The sequence below is a fragment of the Asterias amurensis genome, chromosome 22 (assembly GCF_032118995.1).
Source record: "Asterias amurensis chromosome 22, ASM3211899v1".
Taxonomy (NCBI): domain Eukaryota; kingdom Metazoa; phylum Echinodermata; class Asteroidea; order Forcipulatida; family Asteriidae; genus Asterias; species Asterias amurensis.
The window spans coordinates 11,564,876-11,591,007 of NC_092669.1; the positions used below are offsets into that span (position 1 = coordinate 11,564,876).

The 26,132-nt window shown below is 39.5% G+C and overlaps 2 protein-coding genes across 2 annotated transcripts; both read left to right on the forward strand.

Moving 5' to 3' along the window:
* Nucleotides 1-4,418: 4,418 nt before the first annotated feature.
* On the forward strand, nt 4,419-16,921 carry LOC139953881 (arylsulfatase B-like). The gene is made up of 11 exons (XM_071953472.1): nt 4,419-4,540; nt 6,459-6,631; nt 6,908-7,067; nt 8,021-8,133; nt 8,707-8,817; nt 10,060-10,182; nt 11,817-11,943; nt 12,217-12,574; nt 12,938-13,089; nt 14,138-14,329; nt 14,942-16,921. Exons 2-11 carry the CDS (start codon nt 6,527-6,529, stop codon nt 15,106-15,108), a joined length of 1,608 nt encoding a protein of 535 aa, XP_071809573.1. The 5' UTR covers nt 4,419-4,540; nt 6,459-6,526; the 3' UTR covers nt 15,109-16,921.
* Nucleotides 16,922-17,666: 745 nt separating this feature from the next.
* LOC139953936 (uncharacterized) lies at nt 17,667-25,000 on the forward strand. The gene is made up of 6 exons (XM_071953546.1): nt 17,667-17,738; nt 20,121-20,245; nt 20,596-20,710; nt 21,150-21,283; nt 21,652-21,728; nt 22,679-25,000. Exons 1-6 carry the CDS (start codon nt 17,667-17,669, stop codon nt 22,783-22,785), a joined length of 630 nt encoding a protein of 209 aa, XP_071809647.1. The 3' UTR covers nt 22,786-25,000.
* Nucleotides 25,001-26,132: the final 1,132 nt, after the last annotated feature.

Sequence of the window (26,132 nt, forward strand, 5' to 3'; positions counted from 1 at the left end):
CAAGTCAATGGGAAACTACACAACCATACACAAGTCAATGGGAAACTACACAACCATACACAAGTCAATGGGAAACTACACAACCATACACAAGTCGATGGGAAACTAAACAACCGTACACAACTCAATGGGAACTACACAACCATACACAAGTCAATGGGAAACTACACAACCATACACAAGTCATTGGGAAACTACACAACCATACACAAGTCAATGGGAAACTACACAACCATCCACAAGTCAACGGGAAACTACACAACCATACACAAGTCAATGGGAAACTACACAACCATACACAAGTCAATGGGAAACTACACAACCATACACAATGCAATGGGAACTACACAATTCAATTAAAAACCTGAATACATACATTCATAAAAAAGTAGGTTTGTATCATAAGATAGCTTAAAACTATAAACTTTGAGGCAAGTTTACAGACAATGTAAGCCGAAGGAAAGATTTGGCATACCAACAATAATTTTCTAACAGTTGTTTTTGTCTTTATTCAAAATAAACACATGAGAAATGAATGTGTAGTCTTCTGACATGTACTTGTGTGTTACCCTGCCTTGAAACAAAACAAGTATTTGCCACAGCCACTCATCTCATAATATTTCTACATGATTTTATTAAATTCAACTAAGTATGTATTTCCTTTTTGTATTCTTTCATTGGCCTGTTCCATTGGATACAAACAGATGGGTGTTCAAGATAGAAGGCCAAGTTGCAGAGCAGATGATTTCATCCTTCCAACGCATCAAAGTTCAGCTTTCATTAATGGCTCAAGACAATTTTGTGTGGTATTATCGTTTCTATTTGTGGAAAAAGGGAACAGTTAAAGAAGCTTGGTTGTTTTTAAAGCAGTTTCTGTAGTATCATTTACATGAACCTTTATATATTAAAATAATGTGCAATTTCTTCTTGATTATACAAGTTGGACATGGACAATGTTGTACTGCTATGTATTGTTGTAAAAACGAATTGTACAAATGCATACATTTTCTTCTCATGTTTAGATTAAAGTTCCATACTTTTATGATGTATGTATGTACTTTGAATTGTTAAAATAACCTTTGGTGGAAAAAAATGCGTCTAGGGAGATTGGTACCACTTTCACTTTTTTTAAACTTCTTTTAACAAATAAAACAACTCGTCATCAAAGATATGTCAGCAATATAGTATGGTTTTATAATCCTCGTTATAATCAAATTTCAACATTACAGAAATAATAGTTAAAATGGCTGCAACCACAACTTTGAAGAGGGATTGTTTCTTTGCATCATTTTAACCTTTTGTACAACGTATTTCCAACTGCAAATTAACAATGTTTTTTTATAAACAACAATGGAATAATACGGTATTTGCCTATCATTAAAGAAATAAAGATTGTGCGAATAGACGCACCAAATGCAATAATAGCTTCCTCTGATTTATTTTCAACTTTGTGTGTGAATCATCATTTCATTCACATTCTAGAGTTAAGTTTTTGAGGCAAAAGTTATTGTCAACGGTGGAGGAAGGGAGACAGTTTGTTACATCAAAGTTTTTAATGAAATTTTTCGATGCAAATTGTCAACCAATGGATCTCCATGTTCAGTGTACTTTTGTTTGTTTTATACAGCACTCATTAAGTTGACTGATATTTGGAAGGGCAAAGGAACTCCGCATAAATGTAACATGGAGGCAGGAAATATTGTATTTTCCTTCATCCATGGTTGTGATAAAAATCTTGATCAAAATTATTGAAGAACATGTTGCTGCGTTTATGCGCATGTATGTTTGTGTTTATTATTAGATTTTGGTTCCTTTTTCATTGGAAAATGCAACTTCTGTTATGACAAACAAGAGAGGAAAGCCTAAAACCATTCGAACCGTCAAAGGCCTGTAACTTTAGCGCTTTTCTGCATTTGAAGACAACTTGATATTCAAAGATTCAAAATATTTATTGTCATGGTAACAGCATGAAAATTTTTTTCCCTGTGTTGGGCCTATAAGGAGAATCTAATACAAGTAGAGGCATAAAAACAATAGACAACAAGAATATATTTATAAAATTAAAGTAATAGAAAGGGGGATAATACAGATCATAAAATACACAATAATCAACAAATTTTAAAAATGCACCACGTTATCTCGACCAACTATTGTTACAAAGGTTAATATTGCGCTAGGTAGAAAACGAGTTCTTAAAACTGTTGGTCTTGAGACATAGTTGTCGGACCCTGCCTGAGTGGTTCTGAAAAAAATTGATGGTTAAAACTTATTAAACTGAGTCATAATGTAATCTTCCATGATTTCTTGCATGCTCTTATAGTGTCTGCTCCAACAATCCTGCTGGTCTTTTTGGGGATGCGCTGGAGTTTCTTACAATTTGCCTGGGAGAGTGAATTATACCAACAAATACAACAGAAACTTAAGATAGATTGAAGATATTCAACATACACGATACATTCCTTACTGTCGAGATTATTATGGATCGGTAAGAATGGCAATGTCACGGTAAATAGTTGCCTGGTTTCAATGAAATTGCTTCACTGACAACTTTTCAAAAGTTTCCACTAGTCACAAACTTTCAAACCAATATTGATATAAACTCAATTTATTTATGGATTTAAGTTAGCCAGTAAAGTAAAGTTTAATTCATGCCGTGTCATTTTTAATTTGTATACATTTACCTAAGACGACTCTTTTAACTGAAAAGCGCATCGAGTTGAAAATGCTTTTAAAACATTATCCAGTGTGGTGATTTAAAAGTTGAGTTGATTTATATTATTAAAAACAGGTAAGCCCTATCTATTTCCTTTCATCTATTACACCGAAGCCCTGCTTAAAGTCGCATTTGAGTTATTGCTTGACATGACAACACGTTGCTAGAGGTTAAACACTGTACAAACGGTTTTTAATTATCAGGAAAGAAAGAAACTGTAATTCAACGTAACAATAATTACTACCAAAGCCTACATCTTATAAATATTCAAGTAAAAGTCACAATAATGACTTACATTTCATTTGAACTATAGCCCCCTAATACAACTATCATGACTTGTTATCTATCATAGCAGTTTTTCGTAAATGAGATATACCGGTTCGTAATAATTATTACGATTAATGCTTACTCGGTAGTGATATTCCTGGTAATTATTATAACTTTGTGTTCCCGTATTCTCCTGTCTTTTCAAAGCCCCTACGTAATTAATTGTCAGTGCTAAAAAGTGTTGGTATATTTTGAAATTGCTCGTGCCCGAACACTAAAACAAATTATTTATATCTAAAAAGAACACAATTAGAAGGGCGTGGCCGGAACGGACCAAATATTAATAAATGACTTTGTGTCTCGGTTTCTGTTCACAGTAGTTGGGCTTATTATTGTTGCTTTCTTCTGAAAAGAAAAAGGTTTTTAAAAAGGGGGAATTTATATAATTGTTTATGCTTGTTCGTGTTCTGTTTTAGCTCAATTATCTTTGATGGAATATATTTTTACAATAGCCAAGAGGTGACGAGAGACGAATAAGCCCCATTAGTTGTCAGGGTGCCACTATAGGCCAAAAGTCATGCGCAAAACAGGGTTATCATTCCATGCCCTCAAATTCTGTTTAATAATATTGTTTTGGGGCCATGCAATTAATTTTTTCGCTAGGGTCCTATAAAAATTTATCACAACCTGGGTGCTATGTGCTTCAGCATTTGAGGAGATGTGATAAATGTAGGCTTTGAGGTTGGTCCTATTTGGCTTGGGAAGTGAAAAAGTGATCATACTTGCAGCGGTTTAGGAAAAAACACATTATTTGTCTGTGGTTTTTTTCCCGGGGTATGGCCTAATTAGCAAAAATTCCGAAAAGCTGACCTGCCAAAAATTAAAAAGAAATCAGATGTTTTATTAGTTGTACGAAAATATATTTGATTGTTTTTCAAGAGGTTCAGATACTTAAAATAGTTTTTAAACTTTTGAATATTAATTAGCACAAGCATTGGTTGCGGCTATGAATCTATGGGCACCTTTTAGAGCTTTTTGGCGCCCTCCCGTGTTAACAAACTGAGATGCAAAACACTGGGTTGAACTTCTGCCTAAATGCATATTCATGAAATAGTTTATTTGGGAAATAGTGCGAACACAGGGTAAGAAAACCTCCATTCATGATCCAACCAGTAGACAGTTTACCCAAAGCAGTTACGTTACAAAATATGACGGGGTTGAACTTTAGATGGTTTAATACAGAAAATAGTATTGGTTTAAAAATAGACACAACATTACGACTGCAAGAGACTAATCACAACTTGCGCATGCGTATTTTAATCACAACCATCCGTGGTTTAGCTTCATACGTCGTGTTGGTTATAATAATATGCCTCCTGTTAACTCGCAATCTAAATGACGAAGAAAGATCACAAGAGGGCGCTGTTTGTAGCGGATATGATCAAAGACTTGCTGCAACTTTTGGAACCCGGAAAGACTTTCCCATCCTCCACCACCAGGCCCTGGGCCAATATAAGCTTCCGTCTGTCTAATCTCTGACGTTCAACTTCGACTTGCAAGGTAAAGCTTCAGATTTGTTGTTTTTGAGTAAGAACGGAGGTTATAATAGGCAAGATTCGTTGACACTATCACTAGAATTGGAAAAACCTTTTTTGGTTAGGCCCCCTACACTCTTGCTACGGTTATCTTAGCAATCGCCTATAGAACAGATCAAATCACATCAGTCAGGTTTCATTTTCTTTTTCAAGGGGGTTGTTGGATAAAGAATTGACTAAAGTGAATTTAATTACTGTTTGACTTTTGAAAATTTGAGCTCTGTTGGTTCGGTCGTAAACAACAGAACAAGTCCCTGCAATTGGCTGCGAATAGCAATAATTTGTTTTTACTTCCTCCATTTTTAATTACTAAGTAACAACATGGAGGAAGAAATAGACTGCGCTGGTGTCGCATGCAAAATAATTAATAAAGCCTATTTTGTCCTCTTTGTTTTGAAGCTTTGCAACTATTATCCGGAGGACATTATTGCATTATGCAACAATGTCCGGTGGACGGTTTTGCATAATGCAATCGTGTCTACCCGGACGCTGCTGCATAATGTAGTTGTGTCCGCTCGGACACATTTGCATATGCGGTTGTGTCCGCCCCGTGCAAAACCGTCCTTGCAGTAAATTAAACCATGGAGGTAGAAACACCCTTCTTGTTTGGTTGACAGAAGTTCCAGAACACTTTTTACAAGCTAACTATACTATTGTCAGTGCATGTCATGAATGACATGGGAATGTTCGGCCGTTGGCTATTCGCTGCAAGTATGATACGTGAATATTCATGCTGCACGCGTATGTAGGTTTAGTGCATGCAAGCACGCTTACGCGCGCACTCGCATCTACAGTCAGGTACATGTCTACCGGACGTTTTTGCACAGCCCCGGACACGATTGCATATGCAAAAGTGTCCGGAGCGGACAGTATTGCATCGTGGACACAATTGCATCTGATGACACTGGTCCTACAACTACTACGTACTAATACTACCCTTTTTGCAGTTGCAATGACGGTGAAGTTATCAGATTCCGATTTTTGCAGCAAAAAGAAATTATTCAAGGATAACTTTCCATATCAAGCCACCACTTTTTAAATAATTTTTACGAAAAGGGATATCTCTCATTGAGGTAAATTTAACTAGATTTCATATCAAATAACAAAAGTGGTGGCGTGATAGGGAAACTTCTTTCCAAGTGATCCAGAACTGTTCAAACGATTGTCTGGCCGGAAACAGGATAGACCATTCCTACTTCTACTAGCAGTCTCGAAACTATGATGAGCCTTTTTTATAATCAGATATTAAATTAAGTTAATTTCCCGATTCTAGAATAAGGGAATCAATGTGTGGTGAAGAGGTTTTCAACTAGTGGTTTAATCCCAACGAGGCCTGGTTCTTGATAATTTTACCGAGACGAAGTCGAGGTAAATTATCAAGAACCAGGCCTCGGTGGGTCTAAACCACTAGTTGAAGCCAGTATGACACACTTTGATTCCCATTCATAAATACCTTTTCGGTCAAAAAACATCAACACTTGGTCAAAAAGTTAATTAAATGCAAAAATTATAATTGTTCAATGATTTCTTTTAACACAACACCCCTCCAGCTATGAAATGGTAAGACCCTCCTCCGACCTCGGGTAAACAACTCCTTATATGGGAATGCTGTGCACGTCGCGCGTATCGCGTGGTGTGGCACAACTGTCCCGCCCGTTGCTCTCAACCAACAGGAATGAAGAAACTGTCTTAAAAGAGCAGGTGCAAGCTCCCGTGTCACGCCCATGTTTCAACACTTTTTACCGGTCATAAACAAAGGTTTATACACACCCACGTGACGCGCTCTCCACCAATAGGAATAGCGAAACTGTCCGAGGTATTTATGAATAATATTTAATAATCCTCTGTTATCACTGTGTATGTTGTATTCATGATTATTTTAGGTTTAGTCTCAAAGTAGCCTACATGAGTAAGCTGAGTTGCTCCACCATCTGACCATTATTAAATCAAGATGAAGACTCGCCTCATCTGCATCCTGCTCTCCTCCTTCATCCAGCTGGCAATCTCCATCAAACCTCCACATCCGCACATCGTTCTTATTGTTGCTGATGACTTGGTGAGAAAAATTTGGTTTTTAGTATTCTTTTCATTTGTTTAATTTAAAGGGACTAAAGAATTGTTTTTTGCGAACAAAACAGTTGCTGGCAGTGCTAGCACATAATTAATCATGTAATAGTTTGCGAGTGACATCAGAGGTCACAACGTCTATAAATCCAAACTACATACATAAAGACCAGCTGTGACTTTTTATGTGTTCTAAATTTGCATTACATTACTTTTCTCAAAGACTGGCGCTTGTTTACATTGTTTATCTCTCACTCTCTTCTCATAGGGCTGGAACGATGTGAGTTTTCATGGATCCACACAGATCCCCACGCCAAATATTGATAAATTAGCAAACGATGGAGTTATTCTGCATAACTATTATGTAATGCCGCTATGTACGCCTACGAGGTCAGCTCTATTGACAGGCAGACATCCCATACATCTTGGTAATTTTGCTGCATAAGTGCAGAAAAACCCATATCTTTATAGACACTGGAGAGTATTGGTAATTGTCAAAGACCAGTCTTCTCACTTGGTGTGTCTCAACATATGCACAAAATAACAAACCTGTGAAAATTTGAGCTCAATTGTTTGTCGAAGTTGCGAGATAATAATGAAAGAAAAACACCCTTGTCACACGAGGTTGTGTGCTTACAGATAATTGATTTTGAGACCTCAAAATTTAATTCTGAGCTCTCGAAGTCAAGTTTGTGGAAAATTACTTCTTTCTCGAAAACTACCTTACTTCAGAGGGAGCCGTTTCTTACAATGTTTTATACTAACAACCTCTCCCCATCACTCGTTATACCAAGTAAGGTTTTATGCTAATAAATATTTTGAATAATTACCAATAGTGTCCACTGCCTTACAGTGATGTTTGAAGCTTTTCATGGTGTGAACAAAAAAAATTATACAAAACAGTTAACAAGCGTACACTTTAACCATGTATTTAATCTCTTGACCAAATAGAGACTGGCTTTGCCTAGTTGTGGTTTTCCTCTTGGTTTTTGATTGCATTCCCATTTGGAAAGGTTTGCGGTAAGACCATGTAATAAGTATCTCTAATGAGTTGGGGTGGTTCTGAAAAAAACCATTGGTTTATAACGTGACGTATTGATCAGTATGCTCTGATCGCCTTCTGGAGAAAGCTGATAGGCTGAACGTCGAGTTAAACTAACGGTTCTTTTCAGAACCACACAACTCGTTGAGATAGTTATTACATGGTGTTACCGCAAACCATTCTATAAAAATTTCAAATCCTACTTGCATTCCCATTGTCGTTTTTTCCTGTCATTCTCTGAGCGCTTTGCAACCTTAATAAAGGCGCTTTATAACTCGTGATTGTTATTTATTTACTGAAGATATAAAAATAACACTTTGTTGAACCCTTTTCTTGAAGGTCTGCAACACCGTACCATAGCTGGGGCTCAGCCTTACGGTCTCGGCCTTAACGAGACATTGATATCTCAACTGCTTAAACTACAGGGCTACAAGACACACATTGTAGGAAAGGTAAAATACAAATATTAAAAGACTTGATTACCAAGTGTCGCGGCGGAGCGGTTAAGAGCACTGAATTAAAACTCTGGTGTTTCTGATCAGCAGAGTGTGGGTTCGAATCCCCAGCGTGACACTTGTGTCCTTAAGCAAGAACCTAGACACCTAGTACATTTATCGATAAAGACAAGAGGTTCGCCCCGGTGTTCCTGGCTGTGGCTGCTGTATACGCCCTAGAACCACTCTAAGAAGGTGCTAAATAATTGGGTCTCAGAATTCATTACTGCAATAACCTATCTTTCTGAACTTTTGTAAATTACTCAGTGTGCTCGAATAGCTTTGACATCGTTCGCAGGGCTCACCCGGGTCCAGCCCCCAAGTGCCCCTGCTTGTGGAGTGGGTCACTTGGGGCTGACCAAGAAGGCATGATGACACAACGGAAACATTTCTCAACACTCAATGGCCACCATTTTAATCGAAAAGTGGGGCACTTTCAGGAACTTTGACAAACATTTTAACCCTTCACACAGCAATTTTGTTACGTTTGTCTAAGAAAATGTCTTTTCTCTGTTTTGTTTTTTCCCCCAGTGGCATCTAGGGTTCTTCGCTGATGAGTACCTCCCGTTAAATCGAGGATTCGACAGTCACCTTGGCTACCTGCTTGGTCATGAGGACTATTGGAATCATATAGCGGCAGATGTAAGTAAAAATGTTCCACCCCATCTATAGAAACAGCCCAGCTATAGTTAGGAGCAGCCCAACCTTAGTTGGCAGCAGCCTATCTATAGTTGGGAGCAGCCCAATCATAGTTGGGAGCAGCCCAGCTATAGTTGGGAGCAGCCCGGCTATAGTTGCGAGCAGCCCCGCTATAGTTTGGAGCAGCCCAACTATAGTTTGGAGCAGCACAACTACAGTTGGGAGCAGCCCAGCTATAGTTGGGAGCAGCCCAGCTATAGTTGAGTCAGCCCAGCTATAGTTGGGAGCAGCCCAGCTATAGTTGGGAGCAGCCCAGCTATAGTTGGGAGCAGCCTTGCTACAGTTGGGAGCAGCCTAACTACAGTTGGGAGCAGCCCAGGTTAGTTGGGAGCAGCCCAGCTATAGTTGGATCAGCCAAACTATAGTTGGGCCAGCCCAGCTTTAGTTGGGAGCAGCCCAGCTAGAGTTGGGAGCAGCCCAACTACAGTCGGGAGGAGCCCAGCTATAGTTGGGAGCAGTCCAACTACAGTTGGGAGCAGCCCAGCTATAGTTGGGAGCAGCCCAGCTGTAGTTGGGAGCGAGAAGCCCAGCTATAGTTGGGTCAGCCTAGCTATAGTTTGGAGCAGCCCAACAACAGTTGGGAGCAGCCCAACTATAGTTGGCAGCAGCCTATCTATAGTTATGAGCAGCCCAGTTAAAGTTGGGTCAGCCCAGCTATAGTTTGGAGCAGCCCAACTACAGTTTGGGTCAGGGCTAGCTACAGTTGGGAGCAGCCCAGCTATAGTTGGGAGAAGCCACCACAGTTGGGCAATAGACGGGTACCTGTCAACTTGGGACGGAGTTGACTTAGGACCGAGTTGACTTGGGACAGAGTTGACTGGGACCGAGTTGACTCTTAAGGCCCGGTCCCACTGCAGCGATAACAAGAACGATAACGATTACGACGCAAAGAGAACGCGTTCTATTGGTTGAATTGTTCCACGCAGAATACGCACACGCTCATTCAACCAATAGAATGCGTTCTCTTGGCGTTGTTATCGTTCTCGTTCTCGTTATCGCTGCAGTTGGACCGGGCCTTTACGCCCCCAAACAAAGATATTGACAAAACAGGGAGACCACTATTACACAGGGCTAGAAAGGTAATTAGTTGGTAGAGCGCCGGCATGTAATCCGGAGGTCATAGGTTTATGAATAAAATTTAAATAAAATAATAAAAGTAATAATATTAAATCTCTCAATACGTAGGAATATGAAGGCTTTGATTTCCAGCGAGACAGTCACATCTACACGCCGGTCTTTGGTCAGTACTCCACAGAAATCTTTACCAGAGAAGTTCAGAGCATTATCACCAATCATGATCCATCCCAGGTAAGTCTTCTATTTGTTCTATATCTCCTGACAGTTAGGTTTTGGGGGTGCGAGACATGTGTTCCTCCCAGGGGTCGATTTCACAAAGAGTTAGGACTAGTCCTACATTTTGTAACTTAGGACTAGTCCTAGGAGATATACAAATTGCATGGATAGTCCTAAGTTAGGACAAGTCACTGGTCCTAACTCGAGACAAGACTAGTCCTATAACTCTTTGTGAAATCCACCCCAGGACGTTCAGGGGGCTTCAACCTCTAGACCAGGGGGAAACCCAGCCAGACCCACTACCCTAGTCCTGTATCTGTGGTGATGTTGAGAGTCTGTAAATCCTCTGAATAAAAAAAAAAACAGGGGTTTATGTTTTTACTGCCTTGACCAACTCCTTGTTGCTTATTAATTTTGGTTTTACCCTTACACCGATGTGTGATAGTATACAAATATTGACTGCTTCGAGTGCTATGGTTAAAACTATGACTCCCGAGGTGATCCACGGAGCGTTCTATTTTCCCGAGGCGAAGCCGAGGGAAAATAGAACGCTCCGGGGATCACCGAGGGAGTCATAGTTTTTAACCATTGCACGAGTAAAAGCAGTCAATAATTGTTTTATAACACCCCAAACATTTCTAAAACCTGTATTATTATTATTAAGTTACAGACCTGAATGCTACAATCCACGGACGACGCGAACACAGATAGCAAACACTTTTACCTACTGTGCTGCATGTAGTGTCGGACAATCCGAAATGGTTACAGACTATTAATTTATCATCCTCGTACACGCAACGGACGTCTGGGTACTGCACGCCGTGTGCTAGTCTGTCGGACTAGCGCACGGCGCCATGTGCTAGTCTTCGGACTAGCGCATGGCAAACCGACGCTCTATCACACGGCCGTCGTCTAGCAAAACTAAGACATGTCATGTGACGCGCTCTAAACCAATGAGCAGGCACAATACTTGCAAGGGGTGTTATAACACTGTATACTCGGTGCTTACCGGAGTAAACAAAATCACAGGCATATTACTCGGCTGGGATTTGAACCCACGACCTTTTCAATTCTACAACAATTTGTTACCAACTAGTAGATCACCGAGATTGTCCGTAAGCTAGAAGCAGTGCCTGTGATTTTGTTCACAGAATTCAGGGAAAGCACCGAATATACACATGGAAGAAACTGTCCCTTTACGGTACACAGTGCTAAAACACACATTGGTGAAAGGGTAAAAACCAAAATTATTATTGTTTATGGTTTGTTAAAGACACTTGACACTATTGGTAATTGTCAAAGACCAGTCTTCTCACTTGGTGTATCTCAACACATGCATAAAATAACAAACCTGTGAAAACTTGAGCTCAATCGGACATTGCTAGATAATAATTAAAGAAAAAAAAACCTTGTCTCACGTAGTTGTGTGCTTACAGATGCTTGATTTTGAGACCTCAAATTCTGAGTCTGAGGTCTTAAAATCAAATTCGTGGAAAATTACTTCTTTCTCGAAAACTACATTACTTCAGAGGGAGCCGTTTCTCACAATGTTTTATTCTACCAACCTCTCCCCATAACTCGTAACCAGGAATGGTTTTGTGCTAATAATACCAATAGTGTCCACTGCCTTTAAACTTTTGTCAATATAGTCTTTGTTCCTGTACTTGGCACATCAAGCAGTTCATGCTGGCAATGGGAACAACCCCATGGAGGCCCCAGACTACTATGTGAAACGCTTCCCAAATATCCAGGACAAGAAGAGACAGATATTCGCTGGTGAGTAGTCTGGGTACAAGACCTTCCCGAACCCAATTTGATAGAGCTGCTTTAAGCAGAAAATCTTGCTTAACAATTGTCTGCTAAGCAAAAATGAGCTGGATACCAGTCACAAACTGTACATGTCACATGGTAGTTTGGCTGGTAACCTTGTTCTGGTAAGCATGATTTTGTTGTGCTTTTAAGAGTGATTACTTTTAAGAGTGATTACTAAGCGTAAACCTTTACTTTTAATGTTGTTTTTGTTGTTCTTTTTTTTTTTTTTTTCTTCAGGTATGGTTTCAGCTTTAGACGACTCAATTGGAAACATCACCAAACATCTTGTCCAGTCTGGACTCTACGAAAACACTGTCATTATCTTTACTACGGACAATGGGGGCGCCGGTGAGGGTTACGACCAAAGCGTCGGTTGCAACTGGCCACTGAGGGGCATGAAGTCCACCCCGTGGGAGGGCGGAGTCAGGGGGGTGGGCTTCGTTAATAGCCCACTGCTGGAGATGCCTAGGCGTATCTCACATGACTTGATGCACGTCTCTGATTGGTTCCCAACCATGTATAGAATTGCTGGTGGAAACGTCAGCGCTTTGGCGACCAAAATCTACGGCATGGATATGTGGGACACTGTTTCGAGGTAAATTTATTTTATAGAACAATTTTAGGGGAAAAATAAAAATTAATACTTGGTTTGCAGTAACACCTTGTGTGTATCTTCTTGCCAGGTAAATTATGTTAATTTGTAAACCACTAGGCCACAGAGCTAGCTGGGTGGCTAGAGGCTGGGCGAATCCCATGTGCTAGAAGTGGGTAACAGTTTACACAGGATTCGAAACTGCCTCTAGCCACCAGGCTAGCTCTGTGGTCTAGTGGTGTGCCTGTGGTTATCACAGAACTCAGGAAAATAGCGAGTAATAATACACGTTTCTGTAAGGGTAAAAACAATTTATATTCAGGTCTATTTGTTAATTTGTTGTTCATTTATTCTTAAAATCCACAGAGGAGAGACGTGTCCAAGAAGCGAGATACTTCATAACATTGATCCCATTGAGAAATACGCAGCGTTGCGTGTCGGAGACTACAAGCTCGTCGTCGGTGACAGCGACGGTGGAGTTTGGGACGGTTGGTTCCCACCAGTCGGAACATCAGCAGGTAAGGGCTTGTCCAAAGTACCGACTACAGCTACGGCTAAGGTTAGATTTCTGTGTTATTATGCGTTGAAGTATAGGACTTCCTTAGCAACATCCTTAGCAACATACGTAGCCGTAGCTGTAGCCGTAGATGTAGCCCATTGGGACGGTTGGTTCCCACCAGTAGGAACATCAGCAGGTAAGGGCTTGTCCAAAGTACCGACTACAGCTACGGTTAAGGTTAGATTTCTGTGTTATTATGTGTTAAAGTATAGGACTTCCTTAGCAACATCCTTAGCAACATACGTAGCTGTAGCTGTAGCCGTAGCTGTAGCCCATTGGGACGGTTGGTTGCCACCAGTAGGAACATCAGCAGGTAAGGGCTTGCCCAAAGTACCGACTACAGCTACGGCTATGGCTAGATTTCTTGGTGTAGTGCGTTGAAGTATAGGACTTCCTTAGCAACATCCTTAACACATACCTAGCCGTAGCTGTAGCCGTCAATTCAGATACTGTGATTTAGAGTGACATAGTCGTGATATTTGATGATGCCATTCTAAATGAAATATAACGATAATGTCACTTTAAATCACAGTATCCGAATTGGTGTTTAAGTCATTGGAGTATGGGTTCGAATCCTGGTCATGACACTTGTTTCCATGAGCACGATGCTTCACTGTAAATGCTTCACTGTCTGTAAATGCTTCTCTTTACCCCGTGGTAAATGGGAATCTGTGAGGGAAGAGATGTGTCTTGTGATTGATTTAGCTTTAGTGCGCTGAGGTGGTTAAAGGAGTTTAATAAATTGGCCCGGTGACCAGGGGTTGATTTTACAAAGAGTTGGGACTAGTCCTAGGGGATATTATAAACTTTTAGCTAGAAGTTAGAATGTGTATCAAACTTGTCCTAACTGGAGATAAGACCAGTCTTAAATCTTTGTGAAATCCACCCCTTGCCCCAGGGGTAATGTTGAAGCGCCATGAGCGTCACTGACTGACAGACCTGAGCACTTTATAAGAAGCCACTGAAATTATTTTATTTATAATGTTTTGTTTCTTTGTTTTTGACAGACAAACTCAGTGCTTCACAGTATGAAAAGAAGTTGTCCGAGAAGGCGCCTCACGCCAGAGATTCTCCAGTCGTTACTTGCCCACCAATCCCGTTGAATGCTTCTACAAGCTGCCAGCCATTTAAAGATCCTTGTCTTTTCAACATCAATCAAGACCCCTGTGAGTTCTACAATATCGCTGATCAAAACCCAGGTAAGCAGAGCTCCCTCTTTTAGACACTGGACACTATTGGTAATTGTCACAGACCAGTATTCTCACTTGGTGATCCCGACATATGCATTTAATAACAAAATCTGTGAAAGTTTGGGCTCAACTGGTCATCGAAGTTGCGAGATAATAATGGAAGAAAAAAACCTCCTTGTTCCACAACTTGGTGTGCTTTCAGATGGCTAAGAAAGGCCTTAAGCTTAAAGCATTTCTCAGTGTGAAACTACCTCTTTCTCAAAAGCTTTGTTACTTCAGAGGGAGTCCTTTCTCACAATGTTTTATAGTATCAACAGCTCTCCCTTGCGTTACCAAATGAGTTTTTATGCTAAGGTTTTGAGTAATTACCAAACCTGTCCACTGGAACACTTAGCCCGCCGTACATTTGCAAATGAAAGAACCTGGACTCTCTGCTTGTAAATGGATTCTCTTTGAGACTGCCTGGAGGTGGTTGCCTGTAAATTGCCTAGTGTGACATGGCCCTTAGAAGTATATCACACAAACATAGCATTTTGAGATGGCAACTTTGAAACTTTTGAACACTTTGTAAAAATTCTCTTGAAAAATTCTTGAATTCCTTTGTTTTCTTCTTCTTTCCAGATATTTTGGGTGAGCTTCTTAAGCGATTACAACAGTTAAATGCAACCGCCGTTCCACCGTTAAACAAAGACTTGATGCCAGACCCTAGAGGGGACCCAAGATTACACAACGGCAACTGGGTACCGTGGGTAACGCTAACTGATAAGGGTCAAGTTGAAAAAGTTTGACGCTTCTAGTTTTGGGGAGGCTAAGAATTAAAACCACTGTGACTTGCTCGGTCGGTTTTACCCTTGCACCAATGTATGTTAGACTGTCTAACACTCAGTACTTTCCCAAGTTTTGGGAACAAAATCACAGGCATATTACTCAGGTGGGATTCGAACCCACAACAGATATTACGGCTCAAGACAAGAGAGTATGATGAGGCTGAGAATTTTAACCACCCAGGCCTTGCTCTGAAGGTTTTTGGGGATATTTTTCCGCATGGCGCCACCACTTTTTCACTCATTTTTACAGAAAGGGATATCTCATCGAGGTAAATTAGATACTATATTATTTCATATCGAATGAAAAAGTGGTGGCGCCATACGGAAACTTTTCCGTTTTTTGTTAGGTAGCCAACCGGGCTAATGAACTCTTGGTTTAACTTGCCCCCAGGAAGTTCAAATAGCCCTGAATTTTAACATGTTTTGGCAATGAATGTATCTATCTGGTACATCAACAATTTATTATTCACATCTGAATGGAAGAAATATGAGCATTTTAAACAAATAGTTTGCACAGGGCAAGTTGAGAGGTGGTGTTTACTAGCACGTAACAGTTTTTACTAGATATTGTACGCATTTCGATTTTTTATGAATCTCTGTATTTTAAACTCAATTCAGCTTGTAGCTGCAATGTTTGAATGTGTTTTAATAAACCAATAATAAAAGCCCTGCACCATGACTTGCTTACACAATGGAAACTCGGTACCTTGGGTAATGCTAACAGATAAGGGTCAAGTCGAGAAACTATGACCCTTCTAGTTTGAGATGAGGCTAGGAATTTATGCCACCGTGACTTGCTTGGTCAAGCAAGATCCAGGAGTATTAATTTTGGTTTTGACCTTGCACTGATGTATGTAGACTGTATAATGATCAGTACTTTCCTGAGTTCTGTGAACAAAATCACAGCCATATTACTCGGGTGGGATTTGAACCCGTGCAATTCTAGAGCAGTGTCTTGCCTGCTCGGTAGCTGCCGTCGATTTCACAAAACTCTTCGCAACTTAAGACTAATCTAAGGACTTGGGACGAGTCCAATCCCTGCACTGTAGCATGCTAACCCTAAGATTCAAGTTAGGACGAGTAACTCGAGATAAGACCAGTCCTAACTCTTTGTGAAAACGACCCTAGGAGGCAGTTCGGCTCTTTCGCTTTACAATTTTTTTTTACACTGATGTGTGTAAGCACTGTATACTCAGTACTTTCCCGGGTTCTGTGCATTCCACAGGCATAATACTCGGGTTGGATTCAAACCCACTACCTTTGCAATTCTAAAGCAGTGTCTTACCAACTACATAAAGACAACCTAGACTGCCCAGTAGCTAGAGGCAGTGTGTATCCTATATTAAATAGATGTTAAATTTGCCAAATGCTAATTTTGGTTTTACCCTCACACCGGGCGATCTTATCAGTCTTATTTGTTGTTAATGAATTTAAACTGAACGGAGTAAGTTGGATTTTGTTTATATTTTTTCGGGCAAGTGTTAATAAGTATTTGTTAAAATGTTTATGATTGGATGTTGCTATTGGGTGTCTGATTAGAATTGGTGTTAAAGTTATGGCTATGTCTGAAATGGCCGATGGCTGTGGCTGTGTTAAGGATGTTGCTAAGGGTTGTGATAAGCCGTACCCGGAGCTGCTAATTGGATGTAGCCTTAATATATTTTTATACAGTTTTCGATCTTCATATGAAATTTAAATTTGTCTATATTTTTGTAATCTTTCTGAAAGTGGGCTGAGTCTTTTGAAATAAATATAACTGTTATCCCTTAAATTATATTCATTGTACTTGTGTTTATTTTTTGATATTGTTCATTCCTTGTGCTTTTCTTCTGTTTGATTGGTCAATACTGAAAATACCACTCATATGAATCCACTGGTTATATACTTTGGAAGTTGAACGTGCCTTACATTTTCACTTAAAGGCACAGGGATGGGCACTATTGGTAATTACTCAAAACTTACTTGCGTGACGAGCAATTGAGAGCTGTTGATGGTATACATTGTGAGAAACGGCTCCCTCTGAAGTAACTAGTTTTGTTTGAGAAATTAATGAGGTCACTTTCTCCTCATTCAAATACTAAAAGACTTCAGCTCAACAATTTTGTTTACAGTGGGATTATATGTTAGCTGTCACGCTTTGATAAAACTTTTGTGTCAATATATCTGAAATTTTTCTCAACACAAAGAGACCTGACTGTAGCAGTGGATTTCAGAACAGAGCTTTCGATTATTGTGGACCTCTTCCCTTCTTGAAGTATACAGGAATAACATTAAGTCGAATTACAGTTGTGTAAAGTTTCAGGCAATACTTTTAAAGTTCTTGCAGAAAAAAAGGTGAGGGGCTATGGGGTTAATTTGCCAAATTTTCAACAGATAAAATTAAGAAAGTACATTATCATCTAATTTGGGATGGCAATTGCCCCCCCCCCACCTCGCCCGATCGCCCCGCCCCCAACAAGAGCCGCCGCTATTTTTGACAGCGCCCTCTGTTGACTGGTTTCTTAATTAATTGAAACAAAATGGCGTACGTAGAAACGTCTTCAACGCAACAAGCGGCGGAGATTTTGGAAGATGAAACGTTAGCAGAAGAGGTAAGTGTGTCTACACGCCGAATCAGGGAGAGAAGAGATGTGATTGATGTTAAAGGAGTTAAAGGTTGACCTTAAAACGGCCTTATTTACTGAGCAGAATGATGGTAATATTCGGCATGTTTAGAATTAATGTTGGGCGCAAACTTCAAGTTTAATCAATCCTCGCGCAAACTTCAAACTCTGCTGAGCGCGTAAACTCGATGAACCGGTTTAAGTTTAAGCCTGCGCACTGATTATTCAACTCAACTTCCAATCTTTGCGCAAATTTGTTGATGTCAAAAAGGTTTTTTTTCCTTCCGACTTTTGCAGGGAAAAGTTTCCGTATGGCTGGCGCCACCACTTTTTCATTCGATATGAAATAATATACCATCTAATTTACCTCAATGACAATGAGATATCCCTTTTTGTTTGTAAAAAAAGGTGAAAAAGTGGTGGCGCCATACGGAAAGTTATCCATCGTTTCCACACAAAAAATGGAGACCGCTATCAATCATATCCACGAATGTGGAGCTGAAAGCAGGACGAACCTCGTAGTTCTAGAAGTTGGGTTTAATCTAGACCCAGTAACTGGGGCGCTGTACTCCTTTTCAACAATTTTTGACTTTATCTGTCGTACTAGCGCCCCAGGGAATGGCACAGAATTTTAACGAATACCCAGTTTTTCGCGACACCCAGCCACAAAAAATGCCTCAAAATGACAAAAAGACCAAACAAACTAGCTCAAAAATCGCCTACTCTATTCTCGATACGTCTAGGATGTAACATCAGGCATTTAATTGTACTCACGATCATTTTTTAAACTCCAAATCGATGATTTTTAACTCCGCATCGTGGAGCGATTGACAAGTCTGCGATTTTCGGATGTGTATGGTAACGAAACATGGCGTCGCGTTGTGGGTGGATGTCCATCAACGGCTGTTTAATGCTACACTTGTTACAGGCGTTGCAGCGAATGCTATACATTGTACACGGGGATGGGTACAGGCGCTGCAGCTAGCGAGTGCCCACGTGCGTTCAATCATGGTCAACGTAACTTACACGGTGCCGGGTTGTTGGAAAATTATCAGAAAGGGGGTGAAAGTTTCTCAGAAAGGGAATATTGTCTGAAAGAGGGGATTTTTCTAGTCATCGCCCCCCCCCCCCCAAAAAAAAAAAAAAAGGGGGAAAATATGATAAATAAATAAAAACCGCTGAACTTCATCTAGGCCTACGATTTTTGTGCATGGTTAAATTGCTTCTTATAATGTTAAGTGCTGCCAGTGTCACTGTAGAATTTTTTTTTATTTATTTATCATCTTTTTTCCCCTTTTTTTCGTTTTTTTCCTTTTTTTTTTGGGGGGGGGGGCGATGACCAGAAAAATCCAGACCAGCAGACTTCATCCAGAACCATCCAGCTTCATCCAGCAGACTTCAGACCAGAAAAATCCCCTCTTTCAGACAATATTCCCTTTCTGAGAACCTTTCACCCCCTTTCTGATAATTTTCCAACAACCCGGCACCGTGTAAGTTACGTTGACCATGATTGAACGCACGTGGGCACTCGCTAGCTGCAGCGCCTGTACCCATCCCCGTGTACAATGTATAGCATTCGCTGCAACGCCTGTAACAAGTGTAGCATTAAACAGCCGTTGATGGACATCCACCCACAACGCGACGCCATGTTTCGTTACCATACACATCCGAAAATCGCAGACTTGTCAATCGCTCCACGATGCGGAGTTAAAAATCATCGATTTGGAGTTTAAAAAATGATCGTGAGTACAATTAAATGCCTGATGTTACATCCTAGACGTATCGAGAATAGAGTAGGCGATTTTTGAGCTAGTTTGTTTGGTCTTTTTGTCATTTTGAGGCATTTTTTGTGGCTGGGTGTCGCGAAAAACTGGGTATTCGTTAAAATTCTGTGCCATTCCCTGGGGCGCTAGTACGACAGATAAAGTCAAAAATTGTTGAAAAGGAGTACAGCGCCCCAGTTACTGGGTCTAGGTTTAATCCTGAATTTGTCCTTTTTGTTTAACCCGCGCGCCTGAATAAACCGCGCGCGCCACATTTGTTTGATAAATTTTTTGTAGTAAAACGAGAAAAACAAATTTGACAATTCGTTTGAAATACAAAATCCATCCCCATTCCCATGTTTGTTTCTAGTCTAGTGGTGAAAATTTACCGTACCAACAATGTTATTGTTAGTAACTCAAACTGTATTTGGTGTCAAATTCATTAAACGACCCCAGTACACCCTGTTCGTGAAGAGAAGGGGTTCTGCCGTTGTGTGTGGCAGTCCAACCATCTTCAATCATGAAGGCTGCATTAGAAAGGAAGACAAAGAGAGAGTAAAACTAAACATTCCTTATAGTAATACAGCATTTTTGTTTTTGCCATCAGGAACTATTGGACGAGCTTGAGAATGAAGAAATCCCCGCCCACATCAGAGAGGCGAGGATGGGTGAGCTGAAAAGCGAACTTCAACGGATGAACGAACATCAGCGTAAAGGATACGGTACTTACAGGTACACATTTTCAACACTATGTGTCTCCACCAACTTTGTTGGGCTGAGGAGAGTACTTTTTGAGAAAGGAGTAAAACAATGTCACAAAAAAAAAAAAATTTTCAGGGGAAGAAATTATTTTAGCATGAACGTATTTACGCGACTCTCCTGAAAACATTGCTGTGTGATTTTCACTTAATTATCAAACATTTTCAACTATTGAAGCTGAAACTTCTATAGGTAAACTATATTACATACATCTTCATTCACAGTGAGTATGGATTCATGTCATGGCCAAGAACTTGATGTACAAAAGGTATCAAAACCCTTTCAACATATCTATATTTATTTTACTATCTTTTTTTTCACAGTGAACTGAAAAAAGAGAAGGAGCTACTAGATTTGACGACACAAGAGAACAAAGTCATCATTCACTTCTTCCATTCGGATTTCAAACTTTGTGCGGTCATTGATAAACATCTAAAGGTGAGATTCCAACTAAGTTTAGAAATAACTTTCTTTTCATTTACAATGCTTCGTAGCCTTGGTGCCATGGCCAAGGGAAGCGGTTAAGAGCATCAAGATCAAGTTCTGGTAGTTAAGTCATCCGAGTGTGGGTTCAAATCCCGGTCGTGACACATGTGTCCTTGAGCAAGATGCTTTACTATAATTGCTTTACTATAAATACTGCGAGGGTAGAGGTTGATATTGTGAATGGAAAAGCCTTTGGAGCGCCACGGCAGCTCGTGTTGTGTACTTCCCAGTGAGCTGAGAAAGATTAAAGGAATGTTATTAGCCCAATGACCAGGGCACTAGTAAAGCACATTTTGATGGTTATTGTGAAATGCTCTATATAAGAACTAACTATTATTATTAATTATGAAATATTAATTCATTGTCTGTTTTCTTGTTATTTCCGTGTCAGGTTTTAGCCGAGAAACATTTTGGAACTAAATTTGCCCGTATCAGTGTCACAGTTGCTCAGTTCTGTGTCCAGAAGTTGCACATCAAAGTTCTACCTGCTGTTTTAATCTTCATAGACGCAAAGGAGAAAGACAGGTACGGCCATTTTGTTTCTTATTCTTTCTAAGGGCCAGAGGGGGCACCCATAGCATACAGTACAAAATGCTTAATATTAAAAAATACACGAAAAATACTAAGAAGTCTTACAGCTTTTTACAGTAAAGGGAAATTATTCATGGACTAAAATCTAATGCTGATGTCTCGAAACCAAATTCAAATATTTTACTGAGAAATTACTCCTTTCTCAAAAACTACGTTAATTCAGAGGGAGCCGCTTTTCACAATATTTTATACTATCAACCTCTCCCCATTACCAAGTAAGGTTTTGTGCTTTAATTATTTTGAGTAATTACCAATAGTGTCCACTGCCTTTAACGAATGATGATTGTTTTTTATCCCTTCAGGATTGTTGGCTTTGAGGACTTGGGAAATCAAAACGACTTCAGGACAGAAGTGCTTGAGAATAGACTAGCCAAGAGTGGTAAGTAATTTATTTAAATTCCATTTTTTAATATTCCCAGCGAGAAATGCATTCACCCTTTCGAAACCATGGCTTTGGCTCCAGATTTGGCTCAGGCTAGATTGGCCCATCTATTGCTTTGACAATTGCGCGTGCTTTGTGTATGTGCTCAGGGCTTCAGACGACGGAGCGGAGCCCGAAGCCGAATCCAAATGGATTTTAAAAGGGCCATAGTGCAAGTCTCACATGTCTTTTGTTGAACTTGTTCATTCCCACAACTCCAATACTGCTGATGCATACAGGCAACGACTCCGCTCATCAGCTGATCAGACCCGGCTTTCCATTCCTAGAACTAGACAGAAAGCTGGGGATAGTTCAATCTCCATAGCTGCCCCTCGCCTATGGAATGAGCTCCTCGCAGGTCTGAGAGAGGCGATCTCGTTGCCTGTATTCAAAAGCCGCCTCAAGACATTTCTGTTTCCCAACCCATCCTAGTCTGTTTGTTTTTTCTTTTGTCCTAGTCTCATGTAAAACGCTCTGTTCTCCGTAGAGCGCTATATAAATGCTTCATATTATTATTCGTGTCTTAGTTAATTTTTAAGACCACTTTCAGGGATGTGATAGACTTTTGTACAAAAACCTGAACTAAAAAACCTGTATAAGCGCAAAGCGTGAAAGCTTGTGAGCGCAAAGCGAGGCAGCTTGCGAGTTTGAAGCTTGCTTACATACAATTATCTTTGGTTTTGAAAGCCCTACTCTTTTTTTTTTAAATTTACATATTTTGTTTTGGGTATTGGCCAGGTGTTAAAAACATGGTAGTTGTCACATTAAATTGTCATTGTCACTTGAAATTGTCATTGTCACATGAAATTGTCATTGTCACATGAAATTGTCATTGCCACTTGACAATGTCACTGTCATTTATCTCCAATACAGTTTTGAAATTATTGTCATTTTGTCTGCTTGTACAGGTGTTATACAACTTTTCAATGCACCAATTGAGCCATTTGAGAAGAAGACATTGCTAGGCTACGAGAGACGGAAGCCGGACGAGGAAAGCGATGACGATGATTACTAAAGACATAAAGGCATAGCAGCCGATTTTATGAAATGCTAGGATTAATCCTATCTCGAGTTAAGGCCAGGTCATACAGTCCCTGATAAAGTGAACGAAAATACACGCCCTCGATTGGTTAAAATGATCCACACAGAATATGCCCACGCTCATTCAACCAATCGAGGGCGTGCATTTTTAATGCTCTCGTTTTTGCTCTCATTATCGGCGCCTGTGTGACCGGGCCTTAAGGACGAGTAACCTGTCCTAACCTAGGATGGGTTCAATGCCTCCTAACGTCTATGGTAAGCAGCTAAACTTGTCCTTAGTCCTAAGATTAATACTAAGTTAGGAAGAGTTTGGTGAAATCAACGACTGGGCACCTTTGGTAATTGTCAGTTGGTGTATCCCAACCATAAAAAAACAAATCTTTGACTCAATTGGTCATCAAAGTTGCAAGAAAACAATGGAAGAAAAAACACCCTTGTTGCACAAATCTGTATTCTATCAGATGCCCAATAGAAGCTTTCAGGCCTGAAGTCTTTTATTTTTTGAGTGAGTAATAACCCCTTTTAATTCTGTAATCAAAAGTAACTCGCAAGGCAGCCATAGAAGAAAAACAAACTAAGGACACAGAAAACAATGTGTACGCTTTTTTGACAATTATCAGCCAATGGCAGGCTAGGCTTTTTTTGACCCCAGTGTGAGGTCATTTGTGGGGTCACATGCAAGGGGTCATTTTGTTTACCTTTGGTTAGGCAAAAATATATACATGTACCTGCAGAGTTAGACAAGATGGCAAGTAAATGTTAATGTAAAATTTAAAGTTCTAAACAATTTTACTGTAAAACTAAGCCCTTGCACTGAAAGATAAATTTGTGTATACTCCTTTTGTTTTTTTCGTTGTTTAAATTGGTTTGTATATATATTTAAGTTAAATATTGCAGTGACTTTTCCTCTCTTTTTTATTATTAATTATCATTAAGAAGACCAAAACTTTCTTGAGTAACAATTTTACTGATATACTTATGTCGGTTTACAACAATAATTGTATACAACCTTTACATGAAAGTTAAACGCACTGGACATCTTTTGTTATTGTCAAAGACCAGTATTCTCACTTGGTGTATCACAACTAAAAAATCTGTGAACATTCGGGTTCACATGATCATCAAAGTTGCGAGAGAATAATGAAAGAAAAAACACCTTTGCTTTCTGAGTGATACATTCCAAACGGGAATTAGTTTTATTTATTTCTCATCAATGTGACATTTCATACAGAAATATTTCAATAGATATTGTAACTTTTATGTAAATTTGTGATCTTAGAAAATGAAATTTTACAAATTCTTGTATGTACACAGAAACAATTCAACAGGCCTGGAATTACACGCTGGCCACAAAGGCCATAACCCCTGGTATTGGCCTTGGTGCCCATTCAAAAGTTTCCCATTGACTTTTCCCTAAGTTTTCCAATGAATTGGAAGTGCCCTTTGCAAAATAAAAATGGCCTTGCCCTTCCTTTCAAAGATGAAACTCCATGTCTGATCCAAAGTGGAGGTTATCAATGAGTCAACAGTTTCGCTCACTAAGATTATATTATTTTTTGTACAAGGTGAATCAAAAAGAAGTTGACCGATATTTAATATTTAAAAACAAAACAATTGACACTCAAAACCCCAGTGAGTCAAAAAGAAGTTGACTGAGATTTATGATTTAAAAACAAACAACTGACACTAAAACCCCCATTCGTGCATATATTAAACAAGCATGTTGTCCTGCTTATCTGGAAAAAAAGGGGGAAAATTGATAATTTCTAAGAGAACTTGTGCATGCTGATTCATTGAAAGCCTTCATGTTGCTTGACTGAATTCAATCAATCAGGGTAGCAACAAATTCATTCATTTGTTTTGTCAAGTATTCCGTGGACAGCTTGCAAAAACGAGTAGCTTAATTAAAATATACTTAATTGCTCTTAAGATTGATAAATTTCTTTCATTTGTTTTCTTCTCATAAGCAGGAGAGGATGCTTGCATGTGAATTTTTTGAGAAAAAGATAACCAATCCCGATCAACTTCTTTTTCACTCGCCCTGTTGTATGAATTTTCTTTAATAAATTTTATATTCAAGTTGATTATAACTTGTTTTTTTAGAATTACAAATTTCTGTTGACATTAACTACTTTTGCATAATAAAAGAAGAAAGGATTCATGAATGAAGAATACAAAAGGAATTATGTTATTTAAATAAACTACTCCATTCTGGATCTTTAAAAACTTGTAGCAATTTGATTGTTTTTATTGCAGTTTGGTTGACAATATCGGCTCAAAAATTAAACAATAGTCAAACAAAATGTTGGACTTAAGTTTTGGCCTATTTTTAAAAATACCAATATTTCCCTATAGCTTATTAATTGGGTTAAGTTATTAAAAGGGCATCAGGAAGGCCCTTTTCCAAACCACGGCTTGGGCTTTGTGTTTGGCTAAAAGGCTTCGTTCTCTCGTTTGAAGCCCTGAGCGTGTACACGCAAAACACGTGCGCAATAATTGTCAAATCAACCGGCGGGGCCAAGCTAGCCGGACCCGAATCCAAAGCCGAAGCCGTCGTTTCGAAAAGAGCCTATGATAACATGTAGATAGCGCCCTCATTTGAGAAGTTACATAATAATAGTATGGTCCCTAAGCTATTTTTAATACGTAGATATTTGTATGAAGAAACACGCACGAAATAGCAAACGAATAGGAACTAGACTGCTGGTTGGGAAATTTGACTTCTGCAACAAAAAATGCGTTTGTTGTGATTTACTGATTGGAAAGATTTTTTAGATCAATATTCTGTCAGCTGTCAGTCTTCTGCGAATGCAATTGTCACCATCGGAATTAACATCAAATCACAGTGAACAGCCAGCCGGAGTATGATTGCCAATTTCAGGCGGACCACCCGGCATTTTGAGTAAGTTTTGTATGATTGAATGAACCGCCAAAAGGCGCAAAACAGCCCTGTATGTTTACATACTGTGTGTGAGAGAGTGTCACTCATGTCAGTCTGTCTTTCGATTGCATAATTGAAATGATTGAACATGAATGATTGATTTTGATGTTCTTTCTCTAAGTTATTGTGCTTAAATTTCCGCATACATATCATGCTAATGTAACACAGAGTCATGAATGTCGATTGTTGCCACTGTCACTGCAGGACTAACGAGTGACGGCACCCAGAAGATTGTGCCCCCCCCCCCCCCCCAAATAAAACACACACGCAGCGAAATAAGTGAAAATTTCGCCTGCCTATCAGTTTGCTTTAAATATTTTAAATATTTTTGTTGTTGTTGGTATACCGTACCCTGGATACAATGAAATTTCCTCTTTATT

What these genes read in the sequence shown, in the direction of transcription:
- LOC139953936 (XM_071953546.1), top strand. Translation starts at nt 17,667, where the DNA reads ATGGCGTACGTAGAAACGTCTTCAACGCAACAAGCGGCGGAGATTTTG. An exon ending in TCATTGATAAACATCTAAAG is followed by an intron (nt 20,711 to 21,149) that starts GTGAGATTCCAA and finishes TTTCCGTGTCAG; the next exon opens with GTTTTAGCCGAGAAACATTT. An exon ending in GAATAGACTAGCCAAGAGTG is followed by an intron (nt 21,729 to 22,678) that starts GTAAGTAATTTA and finishes CTGCTTGTACAG; the next exon opens with GTGTTATACAACTTTTCAAT.
- LOC139953881 (XM_071953472.1), top strand. Translation starts at nt 6,527, where the DNA reads ATGAAGACTCGCCTCATCTGCATCCTGCTCTCCTCCTTCATCCAGCTG. An exon ending in GAAGAGACAGATATTCGCTG is followed by an intron (nt 11,944 to 12,216) that starts GTGAGTAGTCTG and finishes TTTTTTCTTCAG; the next exon opens with GTATGGTTTCAGCTTTAGAC. An exon ending in TATCGCTGATCAAAACCCAG is followed by an intron (nt 14,330 to 14,941) that starts GTAAGCAGAGCT and finishes TCTTCTTTCCAG; the next exon opens with ATATTTTGGGTGAGCTTCTT.